The 13,407-nt window shown below is 37.8% G+C and overlaps 1 protein-coding gene across 1 annotated transcript in view; it reads right to left on the minus strand.

Annotated features, from left to right (window-relative positions):
• GABRG3 (gamma-aminobutyric acid type A receptor subunit gamma3) overlaps nt 1–13,407 on the minus strand; it is a 756,122-nt gene that overhangs the window by 85,654 nt on the left and 657,061 nt on the right. Inside the window, exon 6 of the mRNA XM_044917764.1 lies at nt 5,213–5,350. Within this exon, the coding sequence (XP_044773699.1) occupies nt 5,213–5,350 (138 nt within the window). The remainder of the gene's footprint in view (nt 1–5,212; nt 5,351–13,407) is intronic.

Genomic DNA, 13,407 nt, shown 5'->3' on the forward strand with positions numbered 1-13,407 from the left:
AATATTGCATCAAGGAAAGATTTCAGGAATCTCTTTGAAAGTGCAGGTGAAATCCAACAGCTGTATTCCCTTCAGGCAAAGAACTTCACAGGCTGGGACAATCAGGGAGGGATCCAATCTCAGGCAGGCATTATTCCAGAAGCTACTTGATCTAGATCTGTTCTTATGGGTATCACCCTCTGGTTCTGACTAGTTATAGACACCTCTCCAGCATGATTCTACTACAGAAACATGGACATCAACTTGTTCAGCCCCCATTTCACAGATAAGCCTACTAGATTTGGAGTCATATCTGCCATTGGGGACTCTTAATGAGAATTTTCCTCCAGAATATCTGAGTCAGCCTCACGATTCCCTCCAACACATGTCCAATCCTGTTTGACCAATGTGATCACATATTGCCCCTATATGCCTTACTTCATTCCCCTTTGTTTTTAATGTATGTGTCTTATCTCATATATACATCACTTACTAGACTTGTTCATTTTACTGACAGAACGTCTTTTAAATATAATACTTTTCCTTTGTATTGCCTCTTTCTGAGTCAACACTCATGATTTCTCGTCTAGACTCACAAATTCCTCCTAACTTATCTCCTTGACTCAAATATTTTCCTTTATAATTTATTTAGGAGAGTATCACTAGGAGCCAAGCATAGTCTACATGTTCCATATAATTAGTTAACAACATAGATAATAACCCCTTCATGTAACACAGCAAAATAAGATAAACATAATAAATACATAAATTATATGATAGATTATATCAACTAGTAAAGGCAGAGATTGCTCATAGGGTAGGATTCAATGAGAAGATGATTTTTGAGCACAGACTTACAGAACATAGGGAGTTAGTCATGCAGGCACCCTAATGAAAGGTATCTAAGCATAGAACCGTCAGTCAAAAGTCAAATGGTGAGAACACGCTTGATACAGTGGGAGCAGTCAGAAAGAGTGCTTGGGTGAGATGTGGGGGGCAGGCCATCAGGAGGTAGATCATGTAGGGCTTGGTAGGCCATCATAAAGACTGACATTTACTCTAAGCAAGAAGCGGAGTCATGAAACAGTTTTGAGCAGAGAAATGTTGACTTCAATAATGAAATATCACTTTGTTGTAGCCCTTAGGTAGGCAAGTCTAGAATCAAAGAGGTAAATAAGGGCACCTGGGTGGCTCAGTTGGTTGAGGGGCTGCCTTCGGCTCAGGTCATGATCCTGGAGTCCTGGGATCGAGTCCCACATCAGGCTCCCTGCTCAGCAGGGAGTCTGCTTCTCCCTCTGACCCTCCCCCCTCTCATGTGCTCTCTCTCTCTCTCTCTCTCATTCTCTCTCTCAAATAAATAAATAAAACCTTTTAAAAAAAAGAGGTAAATAAGGGGCTAATGCTATAACTGAGGAAAGGGATGATGATGACTCAAATCAGGATAGTAGCAATGGAATTGATAGAAGCCATCATATTTAGAATGTTTTGATGATATAATCAAAAGCATTTGCTGATATTTTGGATTTAATGTATAAAAGAGGGAAGAGTTGATGATCCTGGAGTTTGGGCCTAAGAAAATGAAAGGATGGAGGGGCCACTATCTGGTAGGGAAAGACTACAGGTGGAATTGCCTGTGAGCATGAGTTTGGGACATGCTAAGTAGAAATAGTCTCCAAGACATCCCAGAGGAGATCATGAACAAGCGTTTGGGTCTACGAGGCTGGAATTTATGAGATGTTTGATCTAGGAGCTGGAGATATAAATTTTGGAGTTAATACCACAGAAGCCTGGATGAGACTCACAAAGGAGTGAGTATAGATAGAAAACAGAGTCCTGGGGCACTCACAAATGAATAGAAGGTGGAGAAGATGGAGGTCCAACACAAAAATGCAGAAGAAACATCAGGAGGAGGAGGACCAAGTGAGGAGTATCCTGAGAGCCAAAGGAAGAGGAGTCATGGTGAAAGAAGGTTTAGCATTGTAGAGGTCACTGGTGACCTTTCTAAGAACAGTGCTGGTGGAGGAGTAAAAAGGAGAGCCTGGCTGGGGTGGGCTCAAGAGAATGGCATGGAGGTACTGGGTCAGTGAGATCCAATGACTCTTTAGAAGAGTTTGCTGTGAAGGGCACAAATAAGGAATTATCTTATGGAGGAAAGAGGATTGGAATAACATTGTGTTGGGCACCTTCTATTGCCCCTCCATACCTACTTTCTACTCTTTTTTACCTGCTTTATGCCCAGGAAGCTTCTGCTTGGGGCACACCATATAAGTTCCCTGAGCCTCGGCTTCTGGCCACTGGGGAAAAGGAATAGATAATGTGAGGTAAAGAGGTTAAGCCATGTATCCTTAGGCTTCTTTCCTGCCTCCGTACTGCAGGTTGGCTGGATTCTCTGCTGAAAGTGACACCAGCTGTCACACAGCCCTCTCACTTCTACTATTTCTCCAGATTCCAGTAACCATTCCCACTTCTTGCCTCTTTTTTTAAATTTTTTAAAAAAATTTATTCATGAGAGACAGAGAGAGAGACAGAGAGGCAGAGGGAGAAGCAGACTCCCCGCTGAGCAGGGATCCTGATGCGGGACTCAATCCCAGGACCCTGGGATCACGACCTGAGCCGAAGGCAGACGCTTAACCATCTGAGCCACCCAGGCACCCCCCCACTTCTTGCCTCTTTAGCTAAGTGGTAAAAGCTTCCCAATACCACTAGTTTGAGATTACTGCAATATGTCTATATTAGTTTCCTATTGCTATTGTAACAAATGATCACAAACAGTGGCTTGAAACAATAAAACTTTGTTATGTTACAGTTCTTCAGGTTAGAAGTCTGACACATATCTTGTTTGGCTAAAATTAAGGTATCAGTAGGGCCATAGTCCCTTCTAGAGGTTCTAGAATTAATTTCCTTGCTCTTTCCAGCTTCTACAACTACCCACTTGCCTAGGCTGGTGGCCCCTTCCTCCATCTTCAAATCCAGCAAAGTTGCACTTCTCTGTGAGTTTCTTCCACAGTCACATTTCCTTCTGACTCTCTTCTTCTGCCTCCCTCTTCCACATTGAACCCACCTCAATAATCCAGAATAACCTCTCCATCTGAAAGTCAGCTGACTACCAACCTTAATTCCATCTGCTACCTTAATTCTCCTTTATCATGTAACACGATGTACTCACAGGTTCTGGGAATTAGAAAATGGAAATCTTTGGGAGCCATTTTTCCACCTACCACAATGCCTTATTGCAGTAAGTCCTAAGCCATGCCAGCAAGATTGTACATAGTTTCTTCCCTTCATTAACTTCTTCAAATAACCCAGTTTGTGTGGGTCACTTATTGCATGCTGGAGACCTAACTGAAACAATTTTAAAAAAAATATGTTAGTGAAATAAAAGCCTATTTTTAAGTAGATGATAGTAACAACTTTACTCTCTACCGGAGTAGAGAGTAAAAAAAAAAAAATGGTGTGAGTAAGAGGGAGATGTGCTGGAGCAATCTCTTGTGTAGGGGAAAGAACAGGATCTGGTGTACATGTGGATAAGCAATGGGAGCTCATCTGCAACACTATGAGGGAGTAGTTGCAATAGGTGGGCAAAGATGTTGGACATTGTCTAATTTCCTCAAGATTCTAGGAACAGTGAGGAACAAGTTCACTGGTGGAAAATAAAGAAGGTGTTGCTGTCAGAAGTTGGGACCAAGAACAAAATAGGAACCCCATCTAGGAAAGTGAAAGAATAAACAGACTAGAGTTTGCATTTTAATGGAGGTGATATTATTCCTATGGGAGTGAAAATTCTTTTTTGGGGGGAGAGGTGATAAATCATTGATATTGCTATGTGTAGCCCTCCAAAAGGCCATAATATATGAAAAGATATACAAGCATATCTGTAGTATCAATATTTATAAGGGAGGCAATTAAAAATACCTAAAAAGACTCCTTAGGAGAGGTGATAATGAATAAAAGATTGAGAAACACTGGACCAGCACATACTATGATACTATAACCTTAAAACTCTCTTGAAATTCATGGACAACAACTTCAAAAGACAGCAGTTATGGAAATAATGTGCTTTATTTATTATTATTCCCCCCTTCCCCCCATAATGCTGCTTGGTTGTGGTGTGGAGTGAGTGGAGTTCTGGATTTCACTATGGTTGGATGTGTGCAAGAAAAGAGGAAAGGGAACTGAGGGAGTGTGCAAAACAGTGACTGTAAAGATTTCTCCAGGGTTTTCCACTGGGGAAATAAGATAAAAAGCATTCTGGGCTGCTAAAGACAGACATGGGAGGGTGCTGACCACCTTGGGCACATGAGAAGTTTAGAAATGAAGAGTGAAAATCCATACATCTCACTCCCATCTTCAAAGAGCTTCTGATTAGCCAAAAGCAAGTGAGTTTAATTATTTTAATATAGATTAATTTCTTTAGAATATATTTTTTGCTTATTTTCTAAAGGAGAGGGAACATCTCTTTTTATCTAATTACATGCTTTATACTATGCATATAATGGTCACTTAATAAAATCAAATTGGTGGTTAATTATTGTGTTCAATATGTTGGAAAAGAAATATAAAGCTCAAAATAAGGTTTAGAGTAAAGGAAAGGAAGAAGCTAGAAATTAAAACTCAAAGGACATTTCACAGCAGCTTCTTTTACGTGTAGATTCTCAATAATATTTTATTCTTATTACGTATGTGGAAAGCTGTAGAACTCTCATCATTAGTAAAATCAGTTTATGTAAATATGGTCAATAATGGGAATCCTAGTTAAGTTTGAAGACATGTTGCAAACAATATTGATTAAAAAATATGAGACAATTCTCACGATCCTTTTTCCATCCCAATAAAACATTAAAAAATATTTTCACTGGGGCACCTGGGTGGCTCAGTTGGTTAAACTACTGCCTTTGGCTCAGGTCATGATCCTGGAGTCCTGGGATCGAGTCCCGCATCAGGCTCCCTGCTCAGCAGGGAGTCTGCTTCTCCCTCTGACCCTCCCCCGTCTCATGCTCTCTCTCTCTCATTCTCTTTCTCAAATACATAAATAAAATCTTAAAAAAAAATATTTTCACTATTGAATCAGTTGTTTTGTCTCAATTATCACTGAGGTATATAATTGCCTTAATATAATTAGTTAAAATATACACATGATGTAATTCTACATTAAAGGCATGATTATGCCTCAGGCATCAGAGGAAAAAAGTCAGATTTTTTTTTGATAGTTATGCTTCCTTAAATTAATTCCTACCTGCAGATGTTGTTACAATTTCTGTCGTGTTTCTGAGGCCCATAAAGTCAAACTGATAAAGCCTCCAGGATTTCTGATCAGCTGCCTCAACTGAATTTTTTCTCCATCTGTAAATCATCTCTTCTTTGGGGTAGCCATCTGAAAATACAGAATAAATATTAACACTTGAAGACATAGGTTTATAAAATATAAAAGTCAAAATTATCATTCTGATCATTTAACAGAATTTAAAATTTTAGACCATATTTGTTTTTGTCCTCAAAAATTTCCTCAAAGACCCTAAAACTCAAAAATTAATGGGTAAAGGCCACTCAACCCAGAATTCTTACTGCAGATCTTCACCAGCAAGATGTTCCCAGCCACAAGCCTCATCATTGTGTGGACACAGCATATAAGGGGGCTACTGTCTTTATTTCTTTAACCTTGGAGAGCCACTTTTAGTCACCATAGGCTGTGGTCAACTTTCAAAGTGTGGAGATGCTGCTCAGAACTTGTTTCCAGACTCTGAGATCTAACTACCTAGCCTACTCCCATCACACCTTCACCCTTCCCCGGAACTTAATCCTTTCACATCTCAGGAAAGCAAATTTAATAAGGCAATCACTCCAAATAAGTCAATCAGAGAAAGACATGTATCATATGACCTCACTGATATGAGGAATTCTTAATCTCAGGAAACAAACTGAGGGTTGCTGCAGTGGTGGGGGGTGGGAGGCACAGGGTGGCTGGGTGATAGACATGGGAGGGTATGTGCCATGGTGAGCACTGTGAATTGTGTAAGACTGTTGAATCACAGACCTGTACCTCCGAAACAAATAATAAATTATATGTTAAAAAAAAGAAGAAGATAGCAGGAAGAGAAGAATGAAGGGGGGGAATCGGAGGGGGAGATGAACCATGAGAGATGATGGACTCTGAAAAACAAACTGAGGGTTCTAGAGGGGAGGGGGGGTGGGAGGATGGGTTAGCCTGGTGATGGGTATTAAAGAGGGCACATTCTGCATGGAGCACTGGGTGTTATGCACAAAGAATCATGGAACACTACATCAAAAACTAATGATGTAATGTATGGTGATTAACATAACAATAAAAAAATTTTTAAAAAAGAGGGCACGTTCTGCATGGGGCACTGGGTGTTATGCACAAACAATGAATCATGGAACACTATATCAAAAACTAATGATGTGATGTATGGTGATTAACATAACAATAAAAATTAAAATTAAAAAAAATAAGGCAATCACTCCAGGATTCCAGAGGTCAACTGACTCTCAGTCCTGCTCTGACATCCATCTCCAGTTCTGATCAGTGAACTTTGACCATTATTAGACACCAGTGCTTATCTTATTCATTCATTACTCCAGGAAGCAAGATGCTGGTGTGTTTCTGCTGCCTTAAGCCTAGTGTGGTAACCTGCCCAGAGCCAGGTGTCATGGACAGGTGTTATTACTAGGGCCACTTGGGCTCCCTGACCCAAGCCAGAGATTGTCCCTGTGACTGCTTCTCAACTCCTGGATCTCCACTTCTGAATACCACTTGGGCAATGCTTGTTTTCTAGAGTACCTGTCTCCAGGCTCTATGGCAAGGTCTGCTCCCTGGGGCATGCCTCACCTAAGAGCAGGTCTAGAGCCCATGTTGTCACTCAACACATGACTGCATTGGTATTATTACCCCTTCACTGATTAATATAGACACTGATGGCAAGACTGTGGTAGGAGGAAATATATGCACTACCATCCTGAATATGAAAAACACCTTACTGATACACACATACAAGCATATTAATAAAGTGGTGGGAAATTTCTAATTAGACATTGCAAAGATCAGTTTGTAAAACTCTTAAAGATAATATGCCTTCCTGATATTTTCCCTTTCTTCCCATCAGTACTAGCTTGGCTCCCTCATTCAAAGACTAAAATAAAACACAGGTATGCCCCCTGCTTTCTGACTGTGTATTTTTCTGTGAAATTATTGTCACCATTGCTGGGATACTTGCTCTCTTTTAACTTGACAGTGTTCATATCAAGGCACTAAGACTCAGGCCCAGACATTTCTATGAAGTAACCAGACATTTTACTTGGTCATAAGCCACTGTCCTGCTTGCTTTATCTTCCTATTAGACTATCATAATCAGAAAAAGTACTTTATGCTGTAATTCTTTCTTTTAATTTGTTTTATTAAACAGCTTTATTGAGGTGCAATTCACATACATAACACATGCACAGTTCAGTGGTTTTTAGTATATTCTCGGAGTGGTGCAACTATTATCACAATGTAATTTTAGAATTAGATTTTAGAATATTTTCATCACCCCAAAATGAAACCGCAGACCCAGTAGCAGTCACTCCCCATTCCCCTTCCTTGCACACATTGCACACATCACCTGTCTCATCCAGTTCTTGGCATCCCTTAATATATTTTTTCTGTCTATAGAGTTCCCTGTTCTGGACATTTCATATAAATGGGATCACACAACATGTTATCTTTTGAACTGATGTCCTTCACTTAGTGTAATGTATTCAACATTCACTCATATTGTAGCCCTTGTTAGTATTTCATCCTTATTTATTACCCAATAATAAAATTGGAATAATAATTCACTACATGAATATACCATATTTTGCTTATGCATTTGTCAGTTGATAGGCAGTTTGAGTCCACTTCTATGTTTTCTATGAATAATGCTGTTATGAACTTTAGAGTTTTCTTTTTTAAATAAACAAGGACTTTGCATATCTTTATGATGAGAGGTAGTTTTGCAACTTGGAGCAAGGCCCCCACTGAATTAGGCTATTACCTTCCCACAGAAACTAGGAGATTGGGATATTATCTTTCTTGATTATATTTTAAAGAAATGGTTCCCAGACCTTAAGAAAGCCTTTAAAAAGATTTACATCTTGTTCAAAACAGAGTTCCCTTCCCTTAACCCAGATTTGTTTCTCCTCCATTTTTCTACCTAAGCAAATAGCAGTACCCACCTAATTCCTTAAGAGTTAAGAACACTTGTGTATGAGATTTTGTGCTGACATAGTTTTCAATTTGCTTGGGTATGTAAATAGGAGTGAAATTGTTGAGGAATAAGGTAACTCTATATTTAACATTTTTGAGAAACTGCTGGACTGTTTTTCAAGGCTATACCTTAAAATCCTACCAGCAATGTATAAGGGTTCCAATTTCTCCATATTCTTTCCAACATTTGCTAATATCTGTCTTTCTAATTGTAATAGTCATAGTGGGTGTCAAGTGGTACCTTGCTGTTTAATTTGTGTTTCCCTAATGATTGATGATATAGAGCATCTTTTCATGGGTTTATTGGCCAATATAGGTCTTCTTTGGTGGGATATCCAGATTTTTTGCTCATTTTTTAATTGTGTTATTTGTTTTCATATTCTTGAGTCTTAAGAGTTATCTGTATATTTTGGGTGTTTTATCAGGCATATGTTTTACAAATATTTTCTGCCATTCTATGGCTTATCTTTTGATTTTCCTGCATTTTGAAGAGTTTTGCTAGTTATAGAATTATTGGTTGACAGTCTTTTTCCTTCAACATTTTGAAGCTGTTATCTGTCTTCTAACCTCCATGGTTTCTGATGAGAAATCATCAAGTTGACTCTGCTGTGGATAGGTGTGGATCTCTGAGTTCATTGGAGTTTGTTGAACTTCTTCTGGTTGTTATTTTTTCCAGTAATTTTGGCCTTATTTCTCTGCTCTTCTCCTCTGGGACTTCCATTAAATGTATATTGGTAATTTTCACGATGTGCCACAGGTATATGAGTTTCCTCACATTTTTCTCCATTCAGTCTTCATTTTGTTTCTCTTACTGGATAATCTTTACTAGTCTATCTTCAAGTCTGCTGATATTTTTTTCTGTCTCCTCAAATCTGTTGTTTGTAGCTGGCTAGTGACTTTTTAATTTCAGTCATTGTACTTTTCAACTCCAGAATTGCAATTAGTTTCTTTTCAATAATTTCTGTCTTTTTACAGATATTCTCTATTTAATGACACCTAGTTGTCAGACTTTCCTTGCCTTTAATTCATTGGACATTGGTTTATTTTAGTTCTTTGAATGTATGCAGAATAGCAGACTTAAATTCTGTCTAGTACATCCAACATCTGGGATTTTTCAAGGGTTATTCTATTATTTCAAGGATTATTTCCATTGGCAGTTTTTATTACTCTGTATGTGATGTTTCTTGTTTCTTTGCAGGTTTTGTAATTTTTCATTGGAAACCAGACATTTTAGATAATGTCTTGTGACAACTCCAGTATCAGAACCCTCTCTCCACTCGAGGTGGTGGTTGTTCCTGGATTTTTGGTTTTGTTCTTGTTTTTCTTCTTGTCGTTTATTTCTTTAGTGACTCTTCCAGGTTAATTTGTAAATATGTATTCCCCACAGTGTGTAGCCACTGAATTCCCTGCTAGCTTTTTGTTGTTGTTGATTTTATGTTCTTGTTTTCAAGCCTGGTCTCCTAGGGTTCACCTTTGGTTCATTATAATTTTGTGGTCAGCCAATGATCAGTCAGAATGTTTCCTTAAATGCCTTGCCTACCTCTGCCAAGGAGATCTGTGTGTGAAAGCATGTCTTCAAACTTTAAACAGTTTACGCATCAGCCTTAGCTTTAATTTTCTGCTTGCACAATTCCTCAAAGCCAGAGGTGAGTAATGGGCTTTCTCCTTTCTTAGGTCTTTCCTGGGCATGCACACAGCCCTGCACATGTGCACAACATTCTTATAGATCTCTAAGAATTTGCTGGAGCTTTTCAAAGTTCTCTGTATCTAGGTCTTGCTTTAATTTTTTTGGGTGGGGGGTGGTTTTTTCTTTGCACTAATTGACATCACAAACTTAGGCAGATGTAACATTGTCAGAAGATTTCCATTTTTTTCTATGATGCCCTGGTGATATGGCTTCTTAAATTTATTTTTTTAGCTGAGCTGAGCTCTGAGTCAAATCAAATGTCCACAACACTTTGGGAATGAAAATTTTCAAATACTGCTAGTTTTGACATAATATTGATGATGCTCTTGGTATAAAGTTCTTACTTCTCCATTCATTGTGAGCCTGCACATCTTGCACAACTACCACACTACTGAGCTGGCAGGGAGGCAGAAAGAAAGGGAATAGTCCCAAGCTGACATGTACAGGTGCTGTTGTCTTTTTGAGATTCAGAAGTTTCTCTTTGATAGACAATTTTCATTTTTTCTGTGACTTTGGTTAATTTATGGTGTTCTAAAATGGTTGATTTTAGTTGCTTTGCTAGTTTCACTGCTTCTGTGGGAAAGTGGTCACTGAGACCCTTACTCAACCACTCCGAAGTTGATCTCCCTATGCCATAATTCTAATAACAATAATAACAGCAACAAACAATGGCTTCTATTTATTGCACACCAGTAGGCTCAATAGGACTTTTACCTACATTTTCCATTTAATCTTATCCTGTTTTGGACTGATCTGAGCATTGTAATGTTAAATAACTTGCCCATCTTTGATGAAGCTGCAGAACAAACCCAGAGCCTTCTCTCAACTCCATTCTACTTGACTTCTCCTTTTACAAAACTTCCATTTTTATTTCTAATTCAGAAGGCCTCCCATTGTATCCTCCCTTCCACAAATAAATCAATACTAATGTGTTGATAAATTTATATGTAACACTTTCAATAAAACATATTTACATTTAAATTAACCATAGTCTACCAAAGATACACATAATAACTTGATATAATGATGATAGTTGGGATTTCAGAGAGAAGGTAAAGTGGGAGGAAAATTTCAGTATCTTAAGTAGCCACTGAATTTTCTTCTATGCCTCCTCTTCCTACATATCATCATCATCAATATCCTCACAACCATGGTCATGGTCATCATCATTATCACAGTGATCATCCACTTCCCCAATACCACCACCACCACCATCATCATATTGCTGTCACATATAACTGTAATTATGTGCCAAACAATGTTCTAAGGGTTAAGGGGCCCTTACTTGCAGGAACCCTCCCAAAGTCCTAGGCAGGGCATAGAAACTTTTGTTTTGGGATAATTTTGAATCATTTAGAGAAGGCCTCCCATTCCCATTTGTTTTCTCTCTCTTGGTATTTTTCTTGTATGTCTGACATACTGAACTTCAACAATTTTGTATTAGTAAATTCATCAATCATTTCTATATATATCTTTGTATTGATGTTTAAGTAATCCTTCCTTAAAATATATTCAGATGAGTATTTCCAAAATTTAATTATAATTTTTTTATAGTTTTATTATTAATTTTATTTATTAGTTATTCTGAACTTATTTTGACCAAGTTCCTTCTACTTGGATGTCAGTTCTGTGTATGTGTATGTTTGTGTACATGTATGTGTGTGTGTGCAATTTGTGTGTATATATGATATTCACTAATACTACTTGATGGCAATTTTTTAAAAAGAAACATGCCCTGTGGTTATGAAAATAAAGTTTTCATATCAACAAAGTTAATTCCTAATCTTGTCCATTAAACTGTCCAGCTGGCCTCATGTTATAAAGATTTTACTGAAGCTTACATTAAGAGTCATGACCATGGCAGATATGCTTGCTCTCCAGGTTCAGTCCCTGGCTGCCATGATGGGAAAGACTCTCTTCAGGCCCTCTGTGTATATCCTATAAACAAAGTATTTTCTTTCCTTCTTTCTTTCTTTCTGTCTTTCTTTTCTTTCTTCTTTCTTTCTTTCTGTCTTTCCTTTCTTCCTTTCTTTCTTCCTTTCTTTCTTTCTCTCCTTTCATTCTTTCTTTTTAAGATTTAATTGTTTGGGAGAGAGAGAGAAAGTGCAGAAGGGAGGGGCAGAGGGAGAGAGAGAATCTCAAGCAGAGTCCGCACTGAGTGAAGAGCCTGAGGTGGGCCTGGATCTCACCACCCGGAGATCGTGACCTGAGCTGAATTCAAGAATCAGACACTTAACTGATTGAACCATCCAGGAGCCCCAAATAAAGTATTTCCTAATTTTTGAAGCTAGAAAACAATATTAAGAAAAATCTAAGACAAAGATTTTAATCTTTACAGGCTTTCTCTATTAACTGTTGCTTTGTTGTTTCATTAAAACAAAGATTTTTTTTTTAACCATAAGTTCTTTCACATACAGCATGAGATCTAGCCTAATACTTAAATTATCAGTTCAGGTATAATATTTTCTTTTTTTTTTTTTTTTAAAGATTTTATTTATTTATTTGAGAGAGAGAGAATGAGAGAGAGCAAGCACATGAGAGGGGGTCAGAGGGAGAAGCAGACTCCCCGCCGAGCAGGGAGCCCGATGCGGGACTCGATCCAGGGACTCCAGGATCATGACCTGAGCCGAAGGCAGTCGCCCAACCAACTGAGCCACCCAGGCGCCCCAGGTATAATATTTTCTACAGTATCTTACAGAAATCAAAATCCTTGCCATAACCATATATTCCTTGGGAAACCAAATCTGATCAATCTAATTTATTTCTCACTTGACCTATTTGATCTGCTCATTGTGAAAACATGAAAATTATTTCTTTTTCCCCACTTCACAGTGAAATATATAAAATTAAACTTTTGATTAAACAAACTGACCAATCAGTTTATTATATTGAATAGTTAACATATAAAATAAAAATATCAATGATTCTTGTACCAGACATTCATAACTTCAGTGGCTGGTCAAGTTTATCATGAAGGTTATAGTTACTTCTAACACGTATTTAACAAACAACAATATTTCACAATTAGTTTAAACTTTACTTGTAAAAGATTTTACTCTACTAGTTCTAATTTTCAAAAACATGAGTATTTTTCTCTTTTTCATAGTTTCAAATTTTCTTTCAAAACAATTTTCCATAGAAGGAAAAATGGAAGGTTGTAGAACGAGTGACTGTGTGAGAAAGCATCAGGCCAGATAGAAACACAGGGAGTCCTACCATACCTTTAATAATCAGATCTTGTTAGTGCTATTTAAGCCCATCTAGAGAGTAGAAAATGAAGGAAAACATCTTAGTTATTTTTATATAGTAAGTATAACAATGATATACAACCTGATAATGGATGCACAAGAAAAGCAAATCTCGCTTAACAAATACTGATGCAAAACCTCAAATAAATTATTAGTAAACAGTCTCAATCAGCATATTATTTTAAATACACATGACCTAATGAGATTAATGGGAAGAAAAGAGTGGAAATTCATGAATATAATCCATCTGA

This window comes from Neomonachus schauinslandi, chromosome 9, assembly GCF_002201575.2.
Source record: "Neomonachus schauinslandi chromosome 9, ASM220157v2, whole genome shotgun sequence".
In the NCBI taxonomy this organism is placed as follows: Eukaryota; Metazoa; Chordata; class Mammalia; order Carnivora; family Phocidae; genus Neomonachus; species Neomonachus schauinslandi.